Below are 19,068 nucleotides of genomic sequence, written 5' to 3' on the forward strand. Positions count from 1 at the left end.
GCGTGTTGGATTTAGGACTAGATGGCAGTGAACCCATCAGACCGGCTGTCATGGAAGATCTCCTGAACAAAGGATGACTATGTCCAAAACCACTGCTCTGACGATAGTCTGAGTCCTGGCGTTGTCCTGAATGTCTATGTTGAGATTCAGTGTGTTTAATGAGAGCCAAAGAAGCACGGAGCAGTGTTTTTCATTGATAAGAAATCCACCGCCATCTGTTCCTGTTCATCGAGTTCTACTGTTCTTACTTTGTCCTCGGAGTGTGCATTAAACTTCTTATAAAATGTTTGGTTTTAAAGCCATTGATAGATATGTGTAAGGTTTATAAAAATCAGAGGGAGTAGGACTAAAATAAAATACTTTGCATGTCAGTTGAACAAAAGATGGCATGACATTGTGAGTGGCACTAAAACGTAGTAACTGTCGTGGAAAACTAATTTCGGAGATAAGCAAATTAGCATTTTTTCACAAATGTACATTTATCTATATAATACAAAGGTGTATGAAATTAAATACATATTTAAATTTATGAAAATACATAAAGAAACAATCAATCATCAAATGCATCGCTTTACCCACTATCCAGTTCACATCCAAACATTGACCCACCTGTTCATTACTCACAACTGTTTTGAAAAGAGCTGGCATTATACAGTTGCTAGAAATAGAGCTGAAATGGTTGATTAGTCACTTAGCCAGTCGACAGAAAAAATCATTAACAATTTAAAAAAAAAAAATCGATTAATCATAGCATGTCATTTTTTTGGGAGGAAAAAAAAATGCTAAACATTCACAGATTACAGTTTCTCGAATGAAAATATTTTCATTATAATCTGAATATGTTGGGGTTTGAGCTGTTGGTCAAATCAAACAAGACATTTTAAGATTTCTTGGGCTCTGGGAAATTGTGATTGAAATATTTTACTATTGTTTTGAAATTTTGCAGACAAAAAATAATCAACAGATTAATCTATAATCTTAATAATCTAAAACTAAAATTGTTACATTTGCAGATACAAATCCCTTGACCACCACAATGTTTCAGAGAAATAAATGCATGAAATCCATTAATTTCTGTCACTTACTCTGTGAGTGATTTGTGTGCAACTTCAGCAACTATCAATAGAGCTGAATACATAAAGATAAATAACAGGACCGTGTTTCAACACAACCAGCAAAAAAGTCTATATTCTTAAAGCATATAAATGTTGCTGACAGATCCACTACAGACATACAGAATTCCTCCACATCTCGCAGAGAGAAATTTATATATATATATAGTTAACCATGTTTCACAGATTGGTAATAAATCAGAGTGAACTGAACCCCGCTCAAGAAGAAAAAAAACACTTTTACTCACATGCAATATCTACGATTGCATGCAGAGTGGACTCATTGCTAATCGTGTTAGCAATCTGGCACATCTTTTGTAATCTGAAAAAAAAGAAAATGGGAAAGAAATCCATGAATATGTTATCACAACATCTTGTATTTCAAAGGCCCAAAATATAATTTGCCTTGTCTTGATAATTTGAAGCAAATGAAAAAAAAGTTAAAATTTTCCTATAAACTGTGTATGTATGTGTGTATATATATATATATATAATTAGAAACATTCAGTATGTACTACAAAGTACTCAGTATTGTCAAAGTGAGAGAAATGTTCGTCCCAATAAAAAAGACGTATGAGGCAGAACTGACGTCAGAAGTGTTGCAGTGTTCCTTTAACAGAGCAGCTCTGCATGTAAAGTACACACTCGCTCATGTTTTCTAATATCATCCACAACATTAGCATAAGAGATGAACCATACATTCAACAATACTCTGCGTCATCCAAATCCAACAGACAGACAAATGAACCCTGATTGTGTCCACCATGCCTGTGTGTCACTGAAACTAATGTAAAGGACATTCATTGCTTGAAGTCTGACTTGATGCTTACTTAACTGTATCACATAATATGCAAAAGGCAGTAAAAGTAGAGAGTCTTATTTCTCTCATTCACTGTGTCCACAATGAAGGCAAATGCAACTAGATATCCATCTGTGACAAGGGAGCATTGTCTGCAATACTTTTCCTTTGTCTTCTTAATTCCCAAAATCCAGGAAGGATTATTCCATCAGTTGCAAACTGTGGTTATAGCTCTGGTTACTCCTTGTCCCAAAATGGGGTTCAAGACGCTCCATGGGGTTGCAGGGAAAATATACTGTAAGTGGTATATCTAAGGGGAATATGCTCAATTTCTTCCAAAACAATGAAATAGGATTTTTTTTTTTACAAAAGGTTTTAAAAAAAGAAAAGATTGTAGCCTCCATCAGGACTGTGTGTGTGTGTGTGTGTGTGTGTGTGTGTGTGTGTGTGTGTGTGTGTGTGTGTTTTATTTGATTATCAGTGGCAAACAGCCCAGCAACTATCATCTGATTTTGAAAAAAATATTGCTAAATCCTGATATAGTGTGGAAGTATGTCAGATATACTAATTAAGCTCAGCAAACATGCAACCAAGAAGAAGAGCATAAAAAAGTAGAAGCTAAAACTCCCACCTCAATAGAAACAATCCAACTAGGCGTCTGAAAAGTGAAGCCAATGCGGGAGTGCCTTAAACTTGCATTTTTTTCTAATAGCTAGCAGGGGGAAACTCTTCTGGTTGCGAAAATAAGTCTGATTGTATAGAAGTCTATGAGAAAATGAGTTTATGGTCTCAATCGCTAGTTTCAAGTCTTCTTTAATACAGCATGATGTTCATTTAGTAAATGATGGTCCCATTCAGAGTAAAATAGACCATAAATCAGGGTATGCTTTAGGGCGTGGCTACCATATGCTAGACAGGTCGCTGTTATGGTGTTTTGTCTGGTCTGGGATTTGTCTATGTTTTAGTCTCAAAACTTTAACCCTTTCACAGTGCGTTTTCAGTTCATGAAAGTTAATTGTAACCTTTTCGGTGTCTTTTTCAATGTTCGGTTGTACTAATCTCAGGGCTCTCAAGTTTTTAAGACAGGTACGAGTGACATATCATCCTCCTCCTCCTCCTCCTCCTCCTCCTCCTCCTCCCTCCCCCCCAGCTTTATTTTCATTGGTTGCTGTATTACATTTTACCCAGATACAACAGATACGTTTTTCTGATTGGCTATTCGTGTAGCCCATTTCTTTTTTTTTTAATTGGCTGATGAGTGGCACCTCGCGGCAGAACTCCAGGGGATTCGGGGGAGACGTGCTTGATTCCTCCATGGTGAGGGCAGCGCGACCAGGTCATGTTTGCGCGCTGCAGCACATTAAATAGCCCAGAGTCTTTTTTTCAGCGTGAGAAATACGATGTGTGAAACAGTTTTTTTGTTAACTTACTATTAAGAAGCTGGTTGAAAAACAAAACATTCTGGACCTTTAAAGCACAATACTTGATGATGAAGGATGGCACTAAAGACATTGAGCACATTATAAAAAGAGCAACATGAGAGGCAAAGGCATACATACATGCTGGTCTTGAGCAATCCCTTGTGTTGTGATAAAGTCTATGAAAGTGTGTTCTGCACTCCGACGAGAACTTGACTGGTCCTGCTTAAGAGAAAAAGTCTCATCAGGCAAAATGATAAATATTTCAATTATTATTTCCTCTTTATCAACTTTGCTAGTACTGCAAAACTATTTAAATAAAATATGAGAAGATGACAGCTTTAAAAAAAAAAAAAAAAGGCATATGGAGTGTTAAACAGCAATATTAGAAAGAACAATATGGTGTAAGAGTAAAATGTCCTACTGACTGTGGTTATTGATACGACAATGAGGTATTGCAAACACAAACTCAGTTGTATCTTGTCCCTCCAAACTCGTAAATTCCAAAGCAAAATCAAATTTGCTAAAGTTTCCCCTTCGTATAGCGCTGGGGATAGACACCCTTTTCAAATTAAAGGCCGGTTTCTTTTCTTTCCCGATTCTCTAAGATATTGGGAAACAATCTGTATGGAAAGGTTAGACAATTTTCACTGAGAAGCACACTTTGCTGAATTGGGTGAGAAGCTATAAAGAAACAAGCAACAATTTGTACACATAGGTGAGCAAAAATCACACGCATGGATATTACTTTAGAGTCCCTCAGGGGTCGTTATTTGACCCGGAATTGTTCATTTTGTACTGTTTTGATTTATCTGCAGACAACATTTTGAGAATTTGATGCAGCTTTTGGAGATGATAACAATGTAAATAAGTATATTACAACTGTGGGTTGACATAAAGTATCATTACATTTCAACAAAACCATGCTTATGCTGTTTGGAAATTGCAGGATAAATATTAACGTACATGTTATGATAGACGATGTTATCCTAAACAATGTTATCATAGAAATGGTATATGAAAATACATTTCTGGGTGTGATATTGTACCACAAAATCTGCTGGAAACCTCATATAAGATATGCAAAGTACAAGCATTGCCGTTCTGGATCATACAACATTACACCCTCTGTATTATTCACTTGTATTATCGTATCTGTGTCAAGGTGTTGGGCAATGCATACAAAAGCACATTGCATTCATCATGCATCCTACAAGTAAGAGCCATACAGATAGTCAACAAAGTATGATATCGCAAACACATAAACACGCTTGTTTAAAGTCACAAGCTTTGAAGGTCTTGGATCTGGTAGAATTTAGGACAAATGATGTACAAAGCAAGAAATGTAGTAGTTCCTTATAATATCAATACAAACTAATTTATTGAGTCTAACTAACTTATTTATTATGGCATTGTTAAACAACCTTTTGAATTGTTTTATAAAATGTATACATATATTATTATGCATTTATAAGCAGTTAACTATGCACTCATTAACACTTATAGTCTTAACACAAAATAATGTTAATGAGCATCCTATAAGGATGGATAGGGGCCTTATTGCATACACACACACATATATATATATATATATATATATATATATATATATATATATATATATATATATATATATATATATATATATATATATATATATATATATATATATATATAAAGCAGAAGGGAATAGTGCAATACCACAGAGGGTTAAGGAGTCAGGGTTCAACTGGACACAACAGAGGACTTGAGTCTTCACTTATAAATCACTTCTGAGAGTTTCTGCAGTAACATTTAAACTTCCAGATTTTCACACCAATAATGAAGTCTACTCACAGGTCTGGGGACAAAATAATCAGCTTAACCTTGCACTGCCTTCAACTTAATTCTGTCGGCTTTAGACCATGTGCCGTTTCTCTGCACTATTGCCCTACAGCTAAGCCAGGCAACCCTCTTCTGACCCACAGGAGTGCCAGTGTTCATGACGCCTCCAAGACTTAAGCATACTGTATCTTGATTTTCTCAAAGGTTGCAATGGGAATGGAACTAATATGCTCCAAAACATGTCTTGAAAGTAATCTTTGCACTCTTGATGTTGTCTCTGATTGGGATTTTCTTACCTGTGAAATGCTGAATGAATTTGCCTTTCATGTTTACATCTCTAGGAACAATTTCTGGAAAAGAAAAATCACTGTTAGCTCGTCAAGCAACAGTTATTTTTTACAACAATTGAGAGATTGACAAAAGTTACACAGTAGTCATGATAAATATGGTTATCATTGTCAACGTTGTCATCTTCCTCCTGCATGTGTAATGCAGGAAATGTATCAATTTAACCCTTTTAAGGTCAACATGTGGCTTCACTCTTATTATTCATGGTTAATGTGGATTAACATATTTCTAGCACTTACTGCATCTTATAATTTAGAACTACAGAAATCTAAATGAAAATGATTAATTGTGAATCACTATTCTCTATGGAGATCTGTATTGTCAGTGGGGGCATTTCATAAAGTCTAGATGGGGTTATGGCATCCACTTTCTACCCAATGCCCATACAGGCAACTCACGGAGGTGTCTGATAACACACTGGCAACTCTAACAAGCTAAAGAGATTATTGTATGGGAGTTTAATGCTCATCAGATTAAGTCCTTGCAAGTAGTTACTGGGCTCACGTTACATTAGCCCCCAGACCCAGGAACATATAACGCTGTTACAGCAGGACGGTGAAAGATAGAACATTTAGCCAATTTAAAAGCCAGTCGAGGAAGTCATTTTTAAATACATATACATTCCTAACCAGACTAATCAAACACAACTATGTATTGTAATATTCTACAGAGTTATGGACATGTAAGAGCAGACTGTGCCATCAAGCCAAAACCGAAATGTGAAGAGTGAAAATGGCAGCCTGGATTACACAAAGCCAGCTAACATGATGTATACTGCACCAGTGTACTGTATTTCCGAGTCCTTCATAAATGCATGTCAACAAAACTAAAACTAAAGTCAATAGCTGCCCGTCTAAATCTTATTTCTTGTTCCATACGTAGGAAATTAGAAACAGAAAAAGCATCTTCTGATTAACATGCAAAAACATCACACACTCACATCAGTGGATTTACAGATGTTTCTCATTCCTCCTCATTGTGTTCAAAACATCTATCCTCGCATGACCATGGATCTTTTGGTAGTGTCACACGCACCATTTGCTAATATGCTGCTTTTAAAAACCTCAAAGATAAATTCCATCAAATCAGTGGTCTGGGAAAGGTACTTTTCCAGTTACATAAACTGGGGCCAACACTTTGAGCTTTACGATGCCTGTGCAACATCACTAAAACATTATCTAACTGGTAGTGATGGAAAAAGATTATCTGATATTGCAGATAAACAACACTGTATGTCCACTCTGCTCTTAATAGACTCCCAATACACATGCCACTGATGCACAACCCTATGCCAAAACCTCATGCAACTTTGTCTGTGATCTCAGATGATTAAAGAGGTTTGTATCAAAGTGTTTACTAAATAGCTTAATTCCATTCTGAACATAATGCTTCATTTAACCAATAAAAGGCGAAGATGCACCAAACCCATTCCAGTCAGAGACCTCTAATGTGGTTCAACAACCATTTTGAGAGGAGAAATTAACACGTATCAATTTTATTGAGAATCATTTTGAAGGTCTATATAGGTAATATTTAGAGCTGAAAGTCTGTAACCTGGACTGGACTGTTCCTAAGCCTCCTCGTATAGACTTATCCTGTAACTACAATAGAAAAGAAATGCTGTAAACTACATGAATGTGACTGGACGTCAGCCATTCCCGTGTCTCTGCTCTGCTGGATGCGTCTTGCAGAGATGCTCTGGATTGGAGATGCTTTCGGAGACGTCACAGTGCGTTTGTGTGCGTGCAGGGCGGTCATCATTCATGTTTAAGATTCCACAATGAATCACACTGAGTGAATCATTCACAAATTTGGCACATCGATGCTCCTCCTACATGAGCTCCTAGTACCCATCATGTCTCCGTTCATCGATCACTCGCAGTTTGAATGATGGAGCGATATATCCAAGACACGGGGGGGAAAGGAGAAGAACACCATGTATGATACATGTAACAGTTTCTGAAAGCTCCCTTTTCCCTACACAGAAGAAGTATACCTTCAATACATGCATTATATACAATTTAAACTGAATTGGACAATTGAGAGACAGAGAGATCTGCATGCATGTCTTTTAAGCATATTCTTGCCAAATACCATTTATGGGAGGAAAACCTTTTTTCTCTTCCATATATCTTGAATTAACATAAACACCAAGTTTCATAAGGCTTCTAAATAAGGCGTACAGCACAGACCAGACTGATGACAGCTGTCTCCAACAGTAAAATGGGGATTATGCTTTCATCAGGACCTAAAAATAAATCTTATCAGCTTACCAATGAGTCTACTGTTATCCAGCCTAGGAACATAGAAAGGCTTTTCGCGGGAGGAGAACTTCATGTCTTGGACCGAAGTGAAGAGTCCACGACAGCGCCTGGAGATGGGTTTGACCCGATGCTGGCTGTCTCTGACCACCTGTAAGATTAGATCCAACAGGGTCCTTCTTTCTTTCTGCTTAATGTCCTTGCTGTCCATACACTGGCCCGAAGTGATGAGCAGAAAGAAGATTGTCAACAGAAGGTGCCATTTCCTCTCCACCTGCATGACTTCACTGTCTGAGAACATAAGCAAATACGTTTTTCTTTACACGTTACTGAGTCTATCTAATTCTAACAACCAAAAAGATAGCTGTACACTTTGCATCATGCTAAATTAACCACAATTGCTTGCCATTTGAGATCCATGACATTCACAAAATTAATCTAAAAAGAAAATCATACCCTCTAAAAGTGTTATTAATCATCATAATGCATTTCACGCAGCAGCCGCATCTCCTCTAGTGTAATTCATGGGTAAAACAAATGCAGTCAATCTGACTTTGGACTTACTTTATGAGTTAAATGTGCGTATGTCCTGGAGAGGGGACACAGTTGTCTTCGGCAAATTCTTCCAGGCGTTGTGGTCCGGATAGAAGAGAGAGAGTACAGCCGGCAGATTGTGCTCACCACCGTCTTTCTTGGAATAATGCGTCCCTATTTATACGAGGAGCCACCTTCTTGAAGGTAATACAATCGATTTCGTGTGGGTGGTTAAGCAATGTTGACATCTTTGGTGCAATTTTTTCCAGCGACATTTGCTCACTTTGCCATGCGCCCCTTCTTTACGCACCAAAACATCACTAGTTGTAGTTTTACAGGACAATTCAGCTCCAAAAAAAACACAACTATCCTTTACAGGCACAGTACTGGTTAAACATCTAAAAAAAAAAGAGCCCAACTGAAATTCCCATGGAACAAATTAATTGGTAAAGACCGTGGCGCGGCAGCGCGCAGGAAAGTAGTTTTCCAAATGGACCAACTTGTTGAACGTTGGATGCAGAAGATAAGAATCTGTGGGCCTGTAAGCTTCTATCTGACCTGTCAGCGTGTCGATGTTTTTGCTCAACGATGCCCAAGTCTTGTGACCGCCTAAGCGCTGCAGAGAATGCGCCTCCAGGAGCAGCCATCCGGCCGCTTTCCACCCTTCCTGAATAGAGATCTATAATTGTGATAGAGCTTTTAAAAAGCACGAGATTTCAGGGTACATTTAAAAAAGGCATTTGAAGGGAGTTAAAAAAGTTAGGGGACTTTTGATTCAGCTGTCGGAAATAAAAGCCCAATGTAAAGACAATCAAACAAGTTTAATACCCCAAATTAATACAAGATGTAATGAAAGATGTACGTCTGTAAATTGGTTCATATTTTCATCTGTCATTTTTGTCGGAATTTGTAAGGCTAAAGCTTCCTTTATTTCTGCTGAGATGTCGTGTGGCACTGGCAGCTGAACTTTGCATGCATCCTGTTACGAAGAGACTTGTATGTGTCTGTAAATCCAAAGGAAGGATGTCACCTATAGCGGCGTCTCCCTTTTGATGCACATTTGATAAAGTGGGGAAATGTCCAAAGGTTGCATTATCATTATACTATTTCTTCAGTGTACAAGTGTCCCCGTATAACAGGCTCCAATCCATTAATGCAATTACTCATCCGATACAGCAGAAGTCTTCTTTGAGAAAAACCAAAGGCGTCATCCCTCAAATAAATGAGGATTTCAAAAACGACCGAGCAGAGATCTTATAAGCATCTGGAGAAAGCAGTGCTGGACCCAGGTCGCTCTCCTGCCCGGTTTAGAGAGCATTACAGGAATGTAATCAAAAGCTTGTATCATGACACCAATCATTCTTCCCCTGGTTTTAAAGTTAAAAGAGGTATAAAGAAAGATGCACATGTTCACCACCTCTCTTCGCCTGTAGTAAACAATTTGATATTACACAGAGTGCTTTTGAAAACCAAATAGTCCTAAATAAACTGAAAGATAATCTGAATTGTTGAACAGGTTCCAAAAACAATTCAGATTATTGAGATTTACTTTCCAATGTATCAGTTTCACTAGTAGAGTTGAGAAAGTGTGAATTGTTAGCTACACATGACTGCCATCTTGTGGCGGCGTATGGAACCCCCGTCAAAACGTCATGCAAATACTCAGCGGTGCATATTACAAAGGATACAATATTATACATTATATTTAGATTTGGAACAAAAAGGATGAACGCAAATCTAGGTTCGAAGATGATTAACGACCATCAATTTGTGGTCACATGTATATGACAAAGATGGACAGGCTTTTCAAGGTGCCTTATCTCTCTTCCACAAGAGTATGTGGTCACAGACTATTAACTGCTAAACGGAAACTTAAAAATAGTTATTAAAAAACTGTTATTATCTGCCCTACTCCTCAGTCTTGTTTTCCCTCTGTCTTTCATTCATGCTTCATGTTTGATAATAATACTCACCTTTCCTCTGGTTTCAAAATCACTTCACTCCCTGCCTGTGTTTGTGTGTTTTCCCGCCAGTTTTGGTTGTCTTTATTAGTTTCACCTGTTCGCTTGCTTCATTCAGTAGACTAAACCTGCAGCAGGTGGTTACGCTGATGTGCGTGTATTTCTGTGCTTTCAGGGAAGTAAAGACGTTCTTTTAAGATCATGCACACGTGGACGTGCTTTGTGTCCAGCATGAATCGACCATTAAATCCATGCCACCTCAGAACAGGTTTATCCACGACCGTATGGAGGACCTCCAGGTCCCGACGATCCATACTTCGCCTAGTGACCGTACCAGAGGGCAGTGAACCCGGAGCCGAACATCCTCGCGTGAACCACACCTTCCAGACTAAACGATGTTTCTTGTCTTCTCACTTTTCCCTTAAATAAACCTTTATTTGTGTATCCTTTGCAATGTATCAGGAACTCTGCTTCTCATACTTTTTTCTTCTTTTGCCTATACTTTAAAGAAAATGCACATTAAATTCCTAAACTTATACAAAAGCATAAGAGCTTCACTTCAAATGCCCTCCAAGAGAACTGCTTAGACTAAAGTTCAACATTGATCACAAGCTGTATATGCTTTCTTGAAGAAACTACAAATCACGTTTTCCCTTCTGTCTTTAGCAATACTTTCTGGTGATGATTGGCTAGAATCGGAAATCAGTTTTTAATTTCCCATTTTACCAGAACTGATTTAAGCCTATATTGTATTCTTAGTGCAGCAAAATAAAACTGTAAAAAAAAAAAGGTTCTGTTGAATACTTTATTCATTTTACATAGTTTTTCTTTATCCATAAATGTAAATGTATTTTGACACAGGCCTCGGTGGTGTTTTTTTTTATGATAGTACTACTGCAAATAAGAAACGTATGCTCTGACAAAGGAAACACAACACTGCTGCCTTTAGCTAATCATAAAAGAGACCCTTCATTTTGTCATACTTTTATTAACATGGTGTGGTCTTTATTCTAAAGAGCCCCAAGACGCTCCTCCGAGATAAGAAGCCCCTTTACAATACCGATATTGTTAATATCTGTGATAAGATCACACTTTTAAATTCACCCACAACAAAAAGTTAAGACAAATAAGTCAGGCAAACGTTTTACTTTTTTTTTTTTTTTAAATAATATTGTTCATAGTCACGCTCTAAATGTGTTTTCCTTGACCTTGAGCATACTTCTCGCGCACATATTTTATAATATTGATGTTATTTGCTATTTCCGGAATGACGGTTACTATGGAGACGGCATGTCAACTTGTTGAAGCTGACCTCACATTTGTGGTTGAGTCCACGCGCTGTAAATTGCGTGAATATTTGATCAGAAACCGAGAGACATGTCGCAAAGGTAAGCATATTTTATCAGAAACAGAGAGACATGTTGCAAAGTTAAGCATATTTGATCATAAACAGACAGGCATGTCGCAAAGTTAAGCATATTTGATCAGAAACAGAGAGACATGTCGCAAAGCATCCGAGCAGCCTCCGCCTTTATTGCGCCGTGAGACTCTGCGGCATGCAAACAGCCCGAGCGATGTGTAGGGAAGCAAAGTTGCGCTGTTATGCTGAGCATGAAACGTAAAAAATAAATAATACATTACCTTTTGCATTAGTCATAACGCCTCACGTTACTTAAAAATAGACTTGTGACGTAAAGTAGCGTTGAGAAAACACGATTCAGCATCCAACAACTCGGTGGTAAGCAATGCAGGTGAATAGTAAAATAAGCAATGTATCGGTATTTTAAAGTATGTAGCAGCAGGAACTGTGGCAACAATAATGGCACCTGCAACACTGGCTCTCCAGTAGTTGCACATGAGACTCCTGCTTGCTCCATGTTTGTTTATCTTATACTGAGCAGTCTGGCCATTGTTTTCTGTTGCCCTGTGTAACCCCCAGCATTTGTAAAGTATGACCTTTCATGAAACCAAGTTACAAATACCACAAAAGAAACACAAAGGTACAATCTTAACATGCATATCAAGGCTTTTTTTCTCTCTCTTATGTTGGTATTTTACCATGAATAAGGTATGGCCTGCAACAATAAGACTTTTATTTTTTTTAAACTATCACTCGCCCACCATTGAAAACCGTTTCCCCAGCCTCAGCTCATCATATTGTTTCCACTATTCCAGGACATACAACCAGCTGTGGGCAGATGCTCAGTTAGAGTTGAGCCGTCTGCTCACTGAGGAACTACCTGCTGAGCCCCGTCGCCCAGAAAAGGACAGGGTAGTGTTCTTCCAGCGTCTGGCCATGCTTTTTGTGCGCTACATCCAAGTCTTCAGACAGCTTGAGACGGTCTATGACCAAGTGATCCACCCTCAAAAGAGAAGAGTTATTCGGGCAATTCTTGAAGGTGTGATTGGGAGGGTGTTAGAGCTGAAGAATGAAATGGTGGAAAAAGAGTTTTCAGAGTACCACTACATGGATGATGTCCTTCACGATTTGAAGCTTACACCTGTGAGTTTCATTTCTTCCAGAGCAAGTTTTATGAAATTGGATTTCTGAAATCACCTGAGCAAAATGTTGTTGACTCGTTCACAGCAGGCATTGCCTTTATCTGTGATGACACCTCAATAATGATGTTACTCAACAGATATTATTTTCTTTGTTGTCCCTCCAGACAGACTTTGAGATCCCTATCCCTCGCTATTTCATCAGTGATCGCAGCGAAGAAATAAAAGAACGAAAGGCAATGCTGACAGAAATCCTTAAAATGGTGGAGCTCACTGAAAGCCCAGAAGTGAGTTGAAAAGATGCCACATCTTAGTTAACATCTGTTCTTGGTATTCTTTGACTTTATTTAATTTTGGAACAAAACGTCAAGAAAATAGGCAATCATGTTTGTTCCCTACAGCCTCTAACGACCAAGGACATGAGTCAAGAGGAGGCCATTAAGATCATTCAAGTGGTGGAGAGGGCCCGTCAAGGACGCCTGAGGGCCAAGTTGAAGGAGGAAAGCAGAAGGATGAACAGGATGCAAAAGATCAAGGACCCTGGAACAGCTGCCATTGAGTCGGCCACAGTCTGCATTCAGAAGGTTATCTGTTACCAACATAATCCGACTCACTTCTTTCTCAGCCTTTGTCTTTGGCTTGTGTCGTCTTTAATGCTGAATGATTTGTGTGAATGTGATTTGCAGGTGTGGAGGGGCTACATACACAGGAAGAGGGTCAAGATTGCTCGGGAAGAAGAAATGATTTTTCTTGGAATGGTGAGTGAAATGGGCCATCAATTTTACTAATGGCCTTAAACTGTAAAAATAGATCCACACTCAGTGCTTCTAATGAATCCAATCTAAAAGCTGAATGATATATACTGTAAGACCTTTTGTGTTCCTTGTTCTAAACAATAAGTTAAACCTGCCATTTTTCCAGTTGATTTTTGTGAAACCACATCATGAAAACTGTAGATAATCGCTGTATTCTACTTCAGTATAAAATAATATAGCTCTTTGCTCTGGTTATCTTTTCTTTTACTTTCTTTTCCTTGATTATAATTTCCTTTTGTTTTTAATATGTAAACTATGTTTGGTAACTTTTAATGTTATAGGCCATGGATCCAAAATACCAGGTGCCATGCCCTGCAGTAATCAGTGCCCTGGCTAGTGAAGCTCACAGACGGATTAAACGGGAGGAGCACGACGCAGATTATCAGAAGTCTGTAGTGGCGGTTACAAACCAACTACGAGAAGTAGAGGGTCATGACATGAGCAAGTCCATGAAAGACCAACTCCGGCAGTGGTTCATTGAATGCCGGTCAGGTTTCACAGAGGGCTTGTTCTGAATTTTGATATTTAAGAGCATTTCCACATTGAATAAGTCAAATAGCTTTGTTCACACTGTCTTAATTTTATGTTTTACATTTTTAAAATAGTGATGCAACAGGATTGTTTCCAGACTACCCAGACGAAGAGGACGGAGGCTCGGCCCTCATTTTTGCTGAAAAGACCCCTACGCAGGTAAAATACACCGTCAAAAGTCAAAGGAATGATTTGTTGCATATTTTTACTGTAGTTTGCAGAAGGAGAATTATGTTTGGTGTGCACATATTTTTTTCAGTTATTGGAAGAAATTGCGGCAAAGGAAGAGGAGGATTCCAACAGCAAACCAAAAGGAAAGAATGAGAAGAAGGAAAAAGGGAAAAAAGACAAGAAAAAGGAAAATGAGGAAGTAAGTTGTATTAAATAGTTGTTTATTGGTTGATCTAGTATTCAGCAAATTTTTGCGATAAGAGACATTTTTATTATTCAATCCAATCCTTGTCTACAAATTCAGTGAATCAATGTAACTTTGTTCTGAACCTCAGGAAGAAGAAGCAGGATTGAAGATGCTACCTTCAGCTTTTCTGTCAGACTTGGAAGTGGAAAACAAAACCTTTGCAGGTATGTTTACATACAACAAGGTCAACATAATATATTGGATAGTATTATTGTCAAAGTGTAGCCCCTCACTGGAATAAAAGTAAACACTTGTAACGTCTTCACATGCTAAAAATAGGATTCCACATCCAGTTCAAAAATAGTTTTTGAGTATGTTGTTCAGATGGTAAACTACAAAATGGGAATTAGTATGCAACATACCTTTAAGGTGTCCTTGTGTTTTGGCAATCACCACCTCTCAGTGTAAAGTATCTGGGCAGCTCCTCCTGTCAGTATGTCCAAGTGTCCTTAAACAAGACAAGCTCTGCCACTATCGCTGTATGAATGTGTGCATTTATGTGTGAGTAAGAGGCAAATTGTAAAGCACTTTGTCCGGTAAGGTAGAGAGAAGCAGCGGTATGAATGCAGTCTATAGTAATGTACTATAGTTACTCATTCACAGAAAGCCTGAACTGAATGTTTGTCGTCTTTTAGATTTTTGGAAAACCCGCAATGAGACCAGAAACTTTAACCAAAGGCACGAGGTGGAGCTGATAAAGGAAGAAAAGAGGAAAGTCATTGAGGCAGAGATTCGAGTTCAGGTAATGCTGACTATACGGGAAATACAACACTTTAAATTCTAAACAACACATGTTAGAAATGTAACAACCAATCTATAAGGAAACCAATGCTGTAGTTTTAACCATTCAGTGCCCAGGTCACTGTTGTTTAAAACTGATAACAGCACAACATGTTGTTGATGTTACTCTTCTTGGTCTGTTCTGCTTTCATCAGGTAGATGAGCAGATGAGGCAAGAGTTGGCTGAATGGAAGCTAGCTGTGGATAAAGACAGGGGTGGTAAAACCAAAGGAAATGCCAAGGTAATGAGTGAGGGTAAAATCTACACAGTGTATATGTCTGGGAGGTTTAGTCATATGGTTTAGTTGAGATGTGTCTTGATGATATTTGTTTTTCTCCACAGAAAAAGAAAGGATCGAAGAGTGGGAAGAAGAAAAAAAAGGAGAAAGATTTGACAGCTGATAGGTGAGGCCACACAGAGGAGGCACTTGTGAAGTACATGGTTTTGAGAAAATTATTAAATAATTTGTTCATGTCTGCTAGGACTCTTGAGTCTCTGTGTCAGGAGCTGGTGGAGCAGGGCTTGTTGAAACAAGCGAATATTGTTCGGCTGCAGGATTACTTGGGTAAGATTTAGTATATTGTTTTTAGAAACTGGTGTGCCATCTTTCAGATCTCTCTTTTGGTCCTTAAAATCATAATTGTATATGAGATCTTAATCTGATTGCAATCAGTGTGTAGCCGAAGTGCAGAACTCTCACATTTGAGCTCTGTGTAACAGTCAAGGTAACTGGAAACTGCATAGTAATGATGTGCTGCCCTCTGCTGGTTTGTGGTGGCCAAAACACTATGATCACAATGAACAATTTCTAATTTGCACAGTAATCTGTGCAGATTAATAATTTTTTAACTAATAGTTGTTCCACCTTGTTGCTAGGTGACTATAACTACCTTGGGACCACACTGAGGCAGAATGACATTGAGCCCATGCCGTCATTGTCGGATGTGCGGCAGGTCTTATCTCTTTATGCAATTTTACCACTAGGTATGACAGTTATTTAATTGGCATTGTAAATAAATATAGCTGAACGTATTGTTTCTGGATTGAATAGAAATGTTTGTTGTTGCAGGCTCTCAGGTGGTACATGAGAAGGCAACTCTGATAAAGGCCATCCTGTTGGCAGGGCCTGCAGGTGTAGGCAAGAAGATGTTGGTCCATGCAATCTGCCAGGAGACAGGTGCCAACCTGTTTGATCTGTCTCCTCTGAACACAGCAGGAAAGTACCCGGGCAAGAGTGGTCTCGCCATGATGCTCCACATGGTGTTTAAGGTAAAACAGTGGTATTTCCAGGTGCCATTGCCATTTAAGTTCATAATGGTGGCGGTTAAGTTCTTTTAATGATCCTTACCTACAAAATTTAAGCATAAGTATAACCCAGCCTACACATAAATATACAAGTATAAGTATAACCCATGCAACACTTATTCTCGTCCGGGAATTTATGACAAAACTACAGTTTTCCATGATCACCTTCACTTAGGTTGCAAGATTACTTCAACCTTCTGTCATATGGATTGAAGACGCGGAAAAAATGTTCTACAAGAAAGTTCCCAAGGAAGAAAAAGAGGTATTTCTGGGCAGAATATAAGATGAACAGTATTATCATGTTGTTTAAATAGAGCAGTTTTTGTATTTGCATGGTAATTGAAAGCATCTGTTCTGCGTTTGCACAGTTAGATCCCAAACGCTTGAAGAAAGACTTGCCCAAGTCTCTCAAGTTGATCAAAGGGGAGGATCGTGTTCTAATAGTAGGAACCACTAAAGACCCGCTAAGTGCTGATATCAAGTCACTGTGTAAAATGTACAACAAAATCCTCCTCATCCCAAGACCTGACTACGGCTCAAGATACAGTAAGAATAGACACTGTGGAGAATGCTTTCAGTTTTGGTTGTTGGGATGAAAAATGACCTTTGACTCTGTTTGCCTTCAGTCTTGTGGAAGCAACTGATCAGAAAGCAGGGAGGTGATATAACCATAGCGCTGGACCTCAGCTCTCTCACAAAGATTTCTGATGGCTACACACCAGGTCACCTGGTCCAGGTGGTCCGGAGCATTGTCACCAAGCGTCGCATCCTTCAGCAGGCAAACAGACCACTGACTGCTGCTGAGTTCATTGCCCCATTAGCGAAGATTGACCCTGTGTACCAGGCAGAAGAAGAGGCCCTTAAAGTACAGTAGATATATCATATTTATTTTTTATTTTTATGATTGTAACTATTTGTTTGCATATTGATTTAGTTTTTGTGTATCACCAGAACTGGTACGCAAAGACCCCCCTGGGAAAGAAGAGGATCAAAGCTGCAACAGAAAAGGAAGAAGAACAGGCATCAGTTAAAGACAAAAAATCAAAGAATAAGAAAAAATAAGTCCATTTGTCCATTTGTGTTTGTTGTGTGTTTTTTAATTGGTCCTGCCGTTGGGGGATGCAACATAAATAGTGAGCCATGAAATGCTTACACTAGTGTCTGGTGTTAGAAATACAATGGTGAAATCTTCTTGGCTCCAGCTTCCATGTTTCACAAAAGACTTTGTGCCGTCTATAAGGAATGACAATTTTTCTCCAAAGATAGAACACAATTAGTCACTCTATTTCTGCTGTTAGCGATAATCAAATCTCATCACTGTGTTCCATTTACATGTTTGCTTTATTTTCACTGTAAATCTTGCATTACATACTTCTACTACATGTGATTTTGTCTGGAGTTGAGTTTACCTCAATAACGTCACCCATCACAGACTCTCATATGCAGCCAACCAAACTACAAGCTATTAGAATGTGAACTGAAATAAGTTCAGCCTGGCTCGGGTGGACAGACTCCTATGACTGTTATACTGAAGGCCACACTGTGGTTAGACATACCAAGACTGTCAAGGGCATCTAATGTCGCTCTGCTCTATGGCTACCTGGCTACATGGCACATGGTTATATGGTTACATATAACACTACAATCGGAATGTGGCTTCTAGAAATAACACATAACTAACATCACGATATTACACACAGCATCTGGTTCTTCTAGTCTGGGCTCATGATCAGATGTCAACTGTATACATGTATGTGATCAAATGTATGTATTGAACATTTCTATATTCCTTTACTATGACCGCTGTCAGGTGTAGAGAGTCTGGACCAAAGGAAATGTGACACACAGGAGGGAGGGAGGGGGTTTTCAAACAGGGGTCCAGAGGCTTAGGTGGAGTGTTCAGCTGTTTTGGCGAGTTCTAAATTCACTCAACACATCCTCACGTTGCCCTGGTCCCTTTAACGTCACTCTATTTTTAGCCTATGTGCATCATCAGAAGGATGCTGCACATGAGAAGGCACACATTTCACAATATCAAGTTGATTCGTCGTCTGTTTTCACTGTGACACGATTTGGGGCCTTTTCTTCTGTTTGAGTTTAATCTTGATTGACGTCCTGTTTAGAAATGACCATTGAAAGTCATTAAATGCCGCTATTTGTAATCCAATATATGTTTTGTTGGGGATTTATAAACCAAAAGTCTTTAAGTAAATGTATTCTCTTTATCCTTTCCCACTCAAATGGCCAAGAAAGTTGTTAAAAGCTTAGTAATAAAGGGCTTGCTGGAGATCTGCAAAACAGGAGGCCGTTCCCCTCTCTGTGACGACAAGCGTTTTTTGTGCCTCAAGAGATTATACTGTCAAGTTTCACTGGATTTAGAAGTGCTCAGTGGCACATGGAGCTGTCTATCAACGCGATACAAACACAATGCTGGGAAGTGCTTGTTTTGTTCTGTCTGGGTG

General features: G+C 38.7%; 2 protein-coding genes across 2 annotated transcripts; one reads left to right on the top strand and one right to left on the bottom strand.

Annotated features, from left to right (window-relative positions):
• Window positions 1–1,369: 1,369 nt before the first annotated feature.
• Window positions 1,370–8,042, bottom strand: alkal1 (ALK and LTK ligand 1; the record flags this gene model as incomplete). The annotated part of the gene is made up of 4 exons (XM_079221327.1): window positions 1,370–1,434; window positions 3,471–3,551; window positions 5,450–5,503; window positions 7,775–8,042. 4 exons carry the CDS (start codon window positions 8,040–8,042, stop codon window positions 1,370–1,372), a joined length of 468 nt encoding a protein of 155 aa, XP_079077453.1.
• Window positions 8,043–11,634: 3,592 nt separating this feature from the next.
• LOC306738861 (dynein regulatory complex protein 11) lies at window positions 11,635–17,668 on the top strand (the record flags this gene model as incomplete). Its single annotated transcript, XM_079220783.1, has 19 exons — window positions 11,635–11,645; window positions 12,400–12,760; window positions 12,924–13,043; window positions 13,158–13,340; window positions 13,443–13,514; window positions 13,853–14,058; window positions 14,177–14,261; window positions 14,362–14,472; window positions 14,609–14,684; window positions 15,156–15,262; window positions 15,456–15,542; window positions 15,644–15,705; window positions 15,784–15,866; window positions 16,178–16,285; window positions 16,371–16,570; window positions 16,782–16,868; window positions 16,975–17,152; window positions 17,233–17,471; window positions 17,558–17,668. 19 exons carry the CDS (start codon window positions 11,635–11,637, stop codon window positions 17,666–17,668), a joined length of 2,487 nt encoding a protein of 828 aa, XP_079076909.1.
• Between the last annotated feature and the right edge of the window lie 1,400 nt (window positions 17,669–19,068).

This window comes from Taurulus bubalis (genome assembly GCF_910589615.1).
Source record: "Taurulus bubalis genome assembly, chromosome: 7".
NCBI classification, from domain to species: Eukaryota; Metazoa; Chordata; class Actinopteri; order Perciformes; family Cottidae; genus Taurulus; species Taurulus bubalis.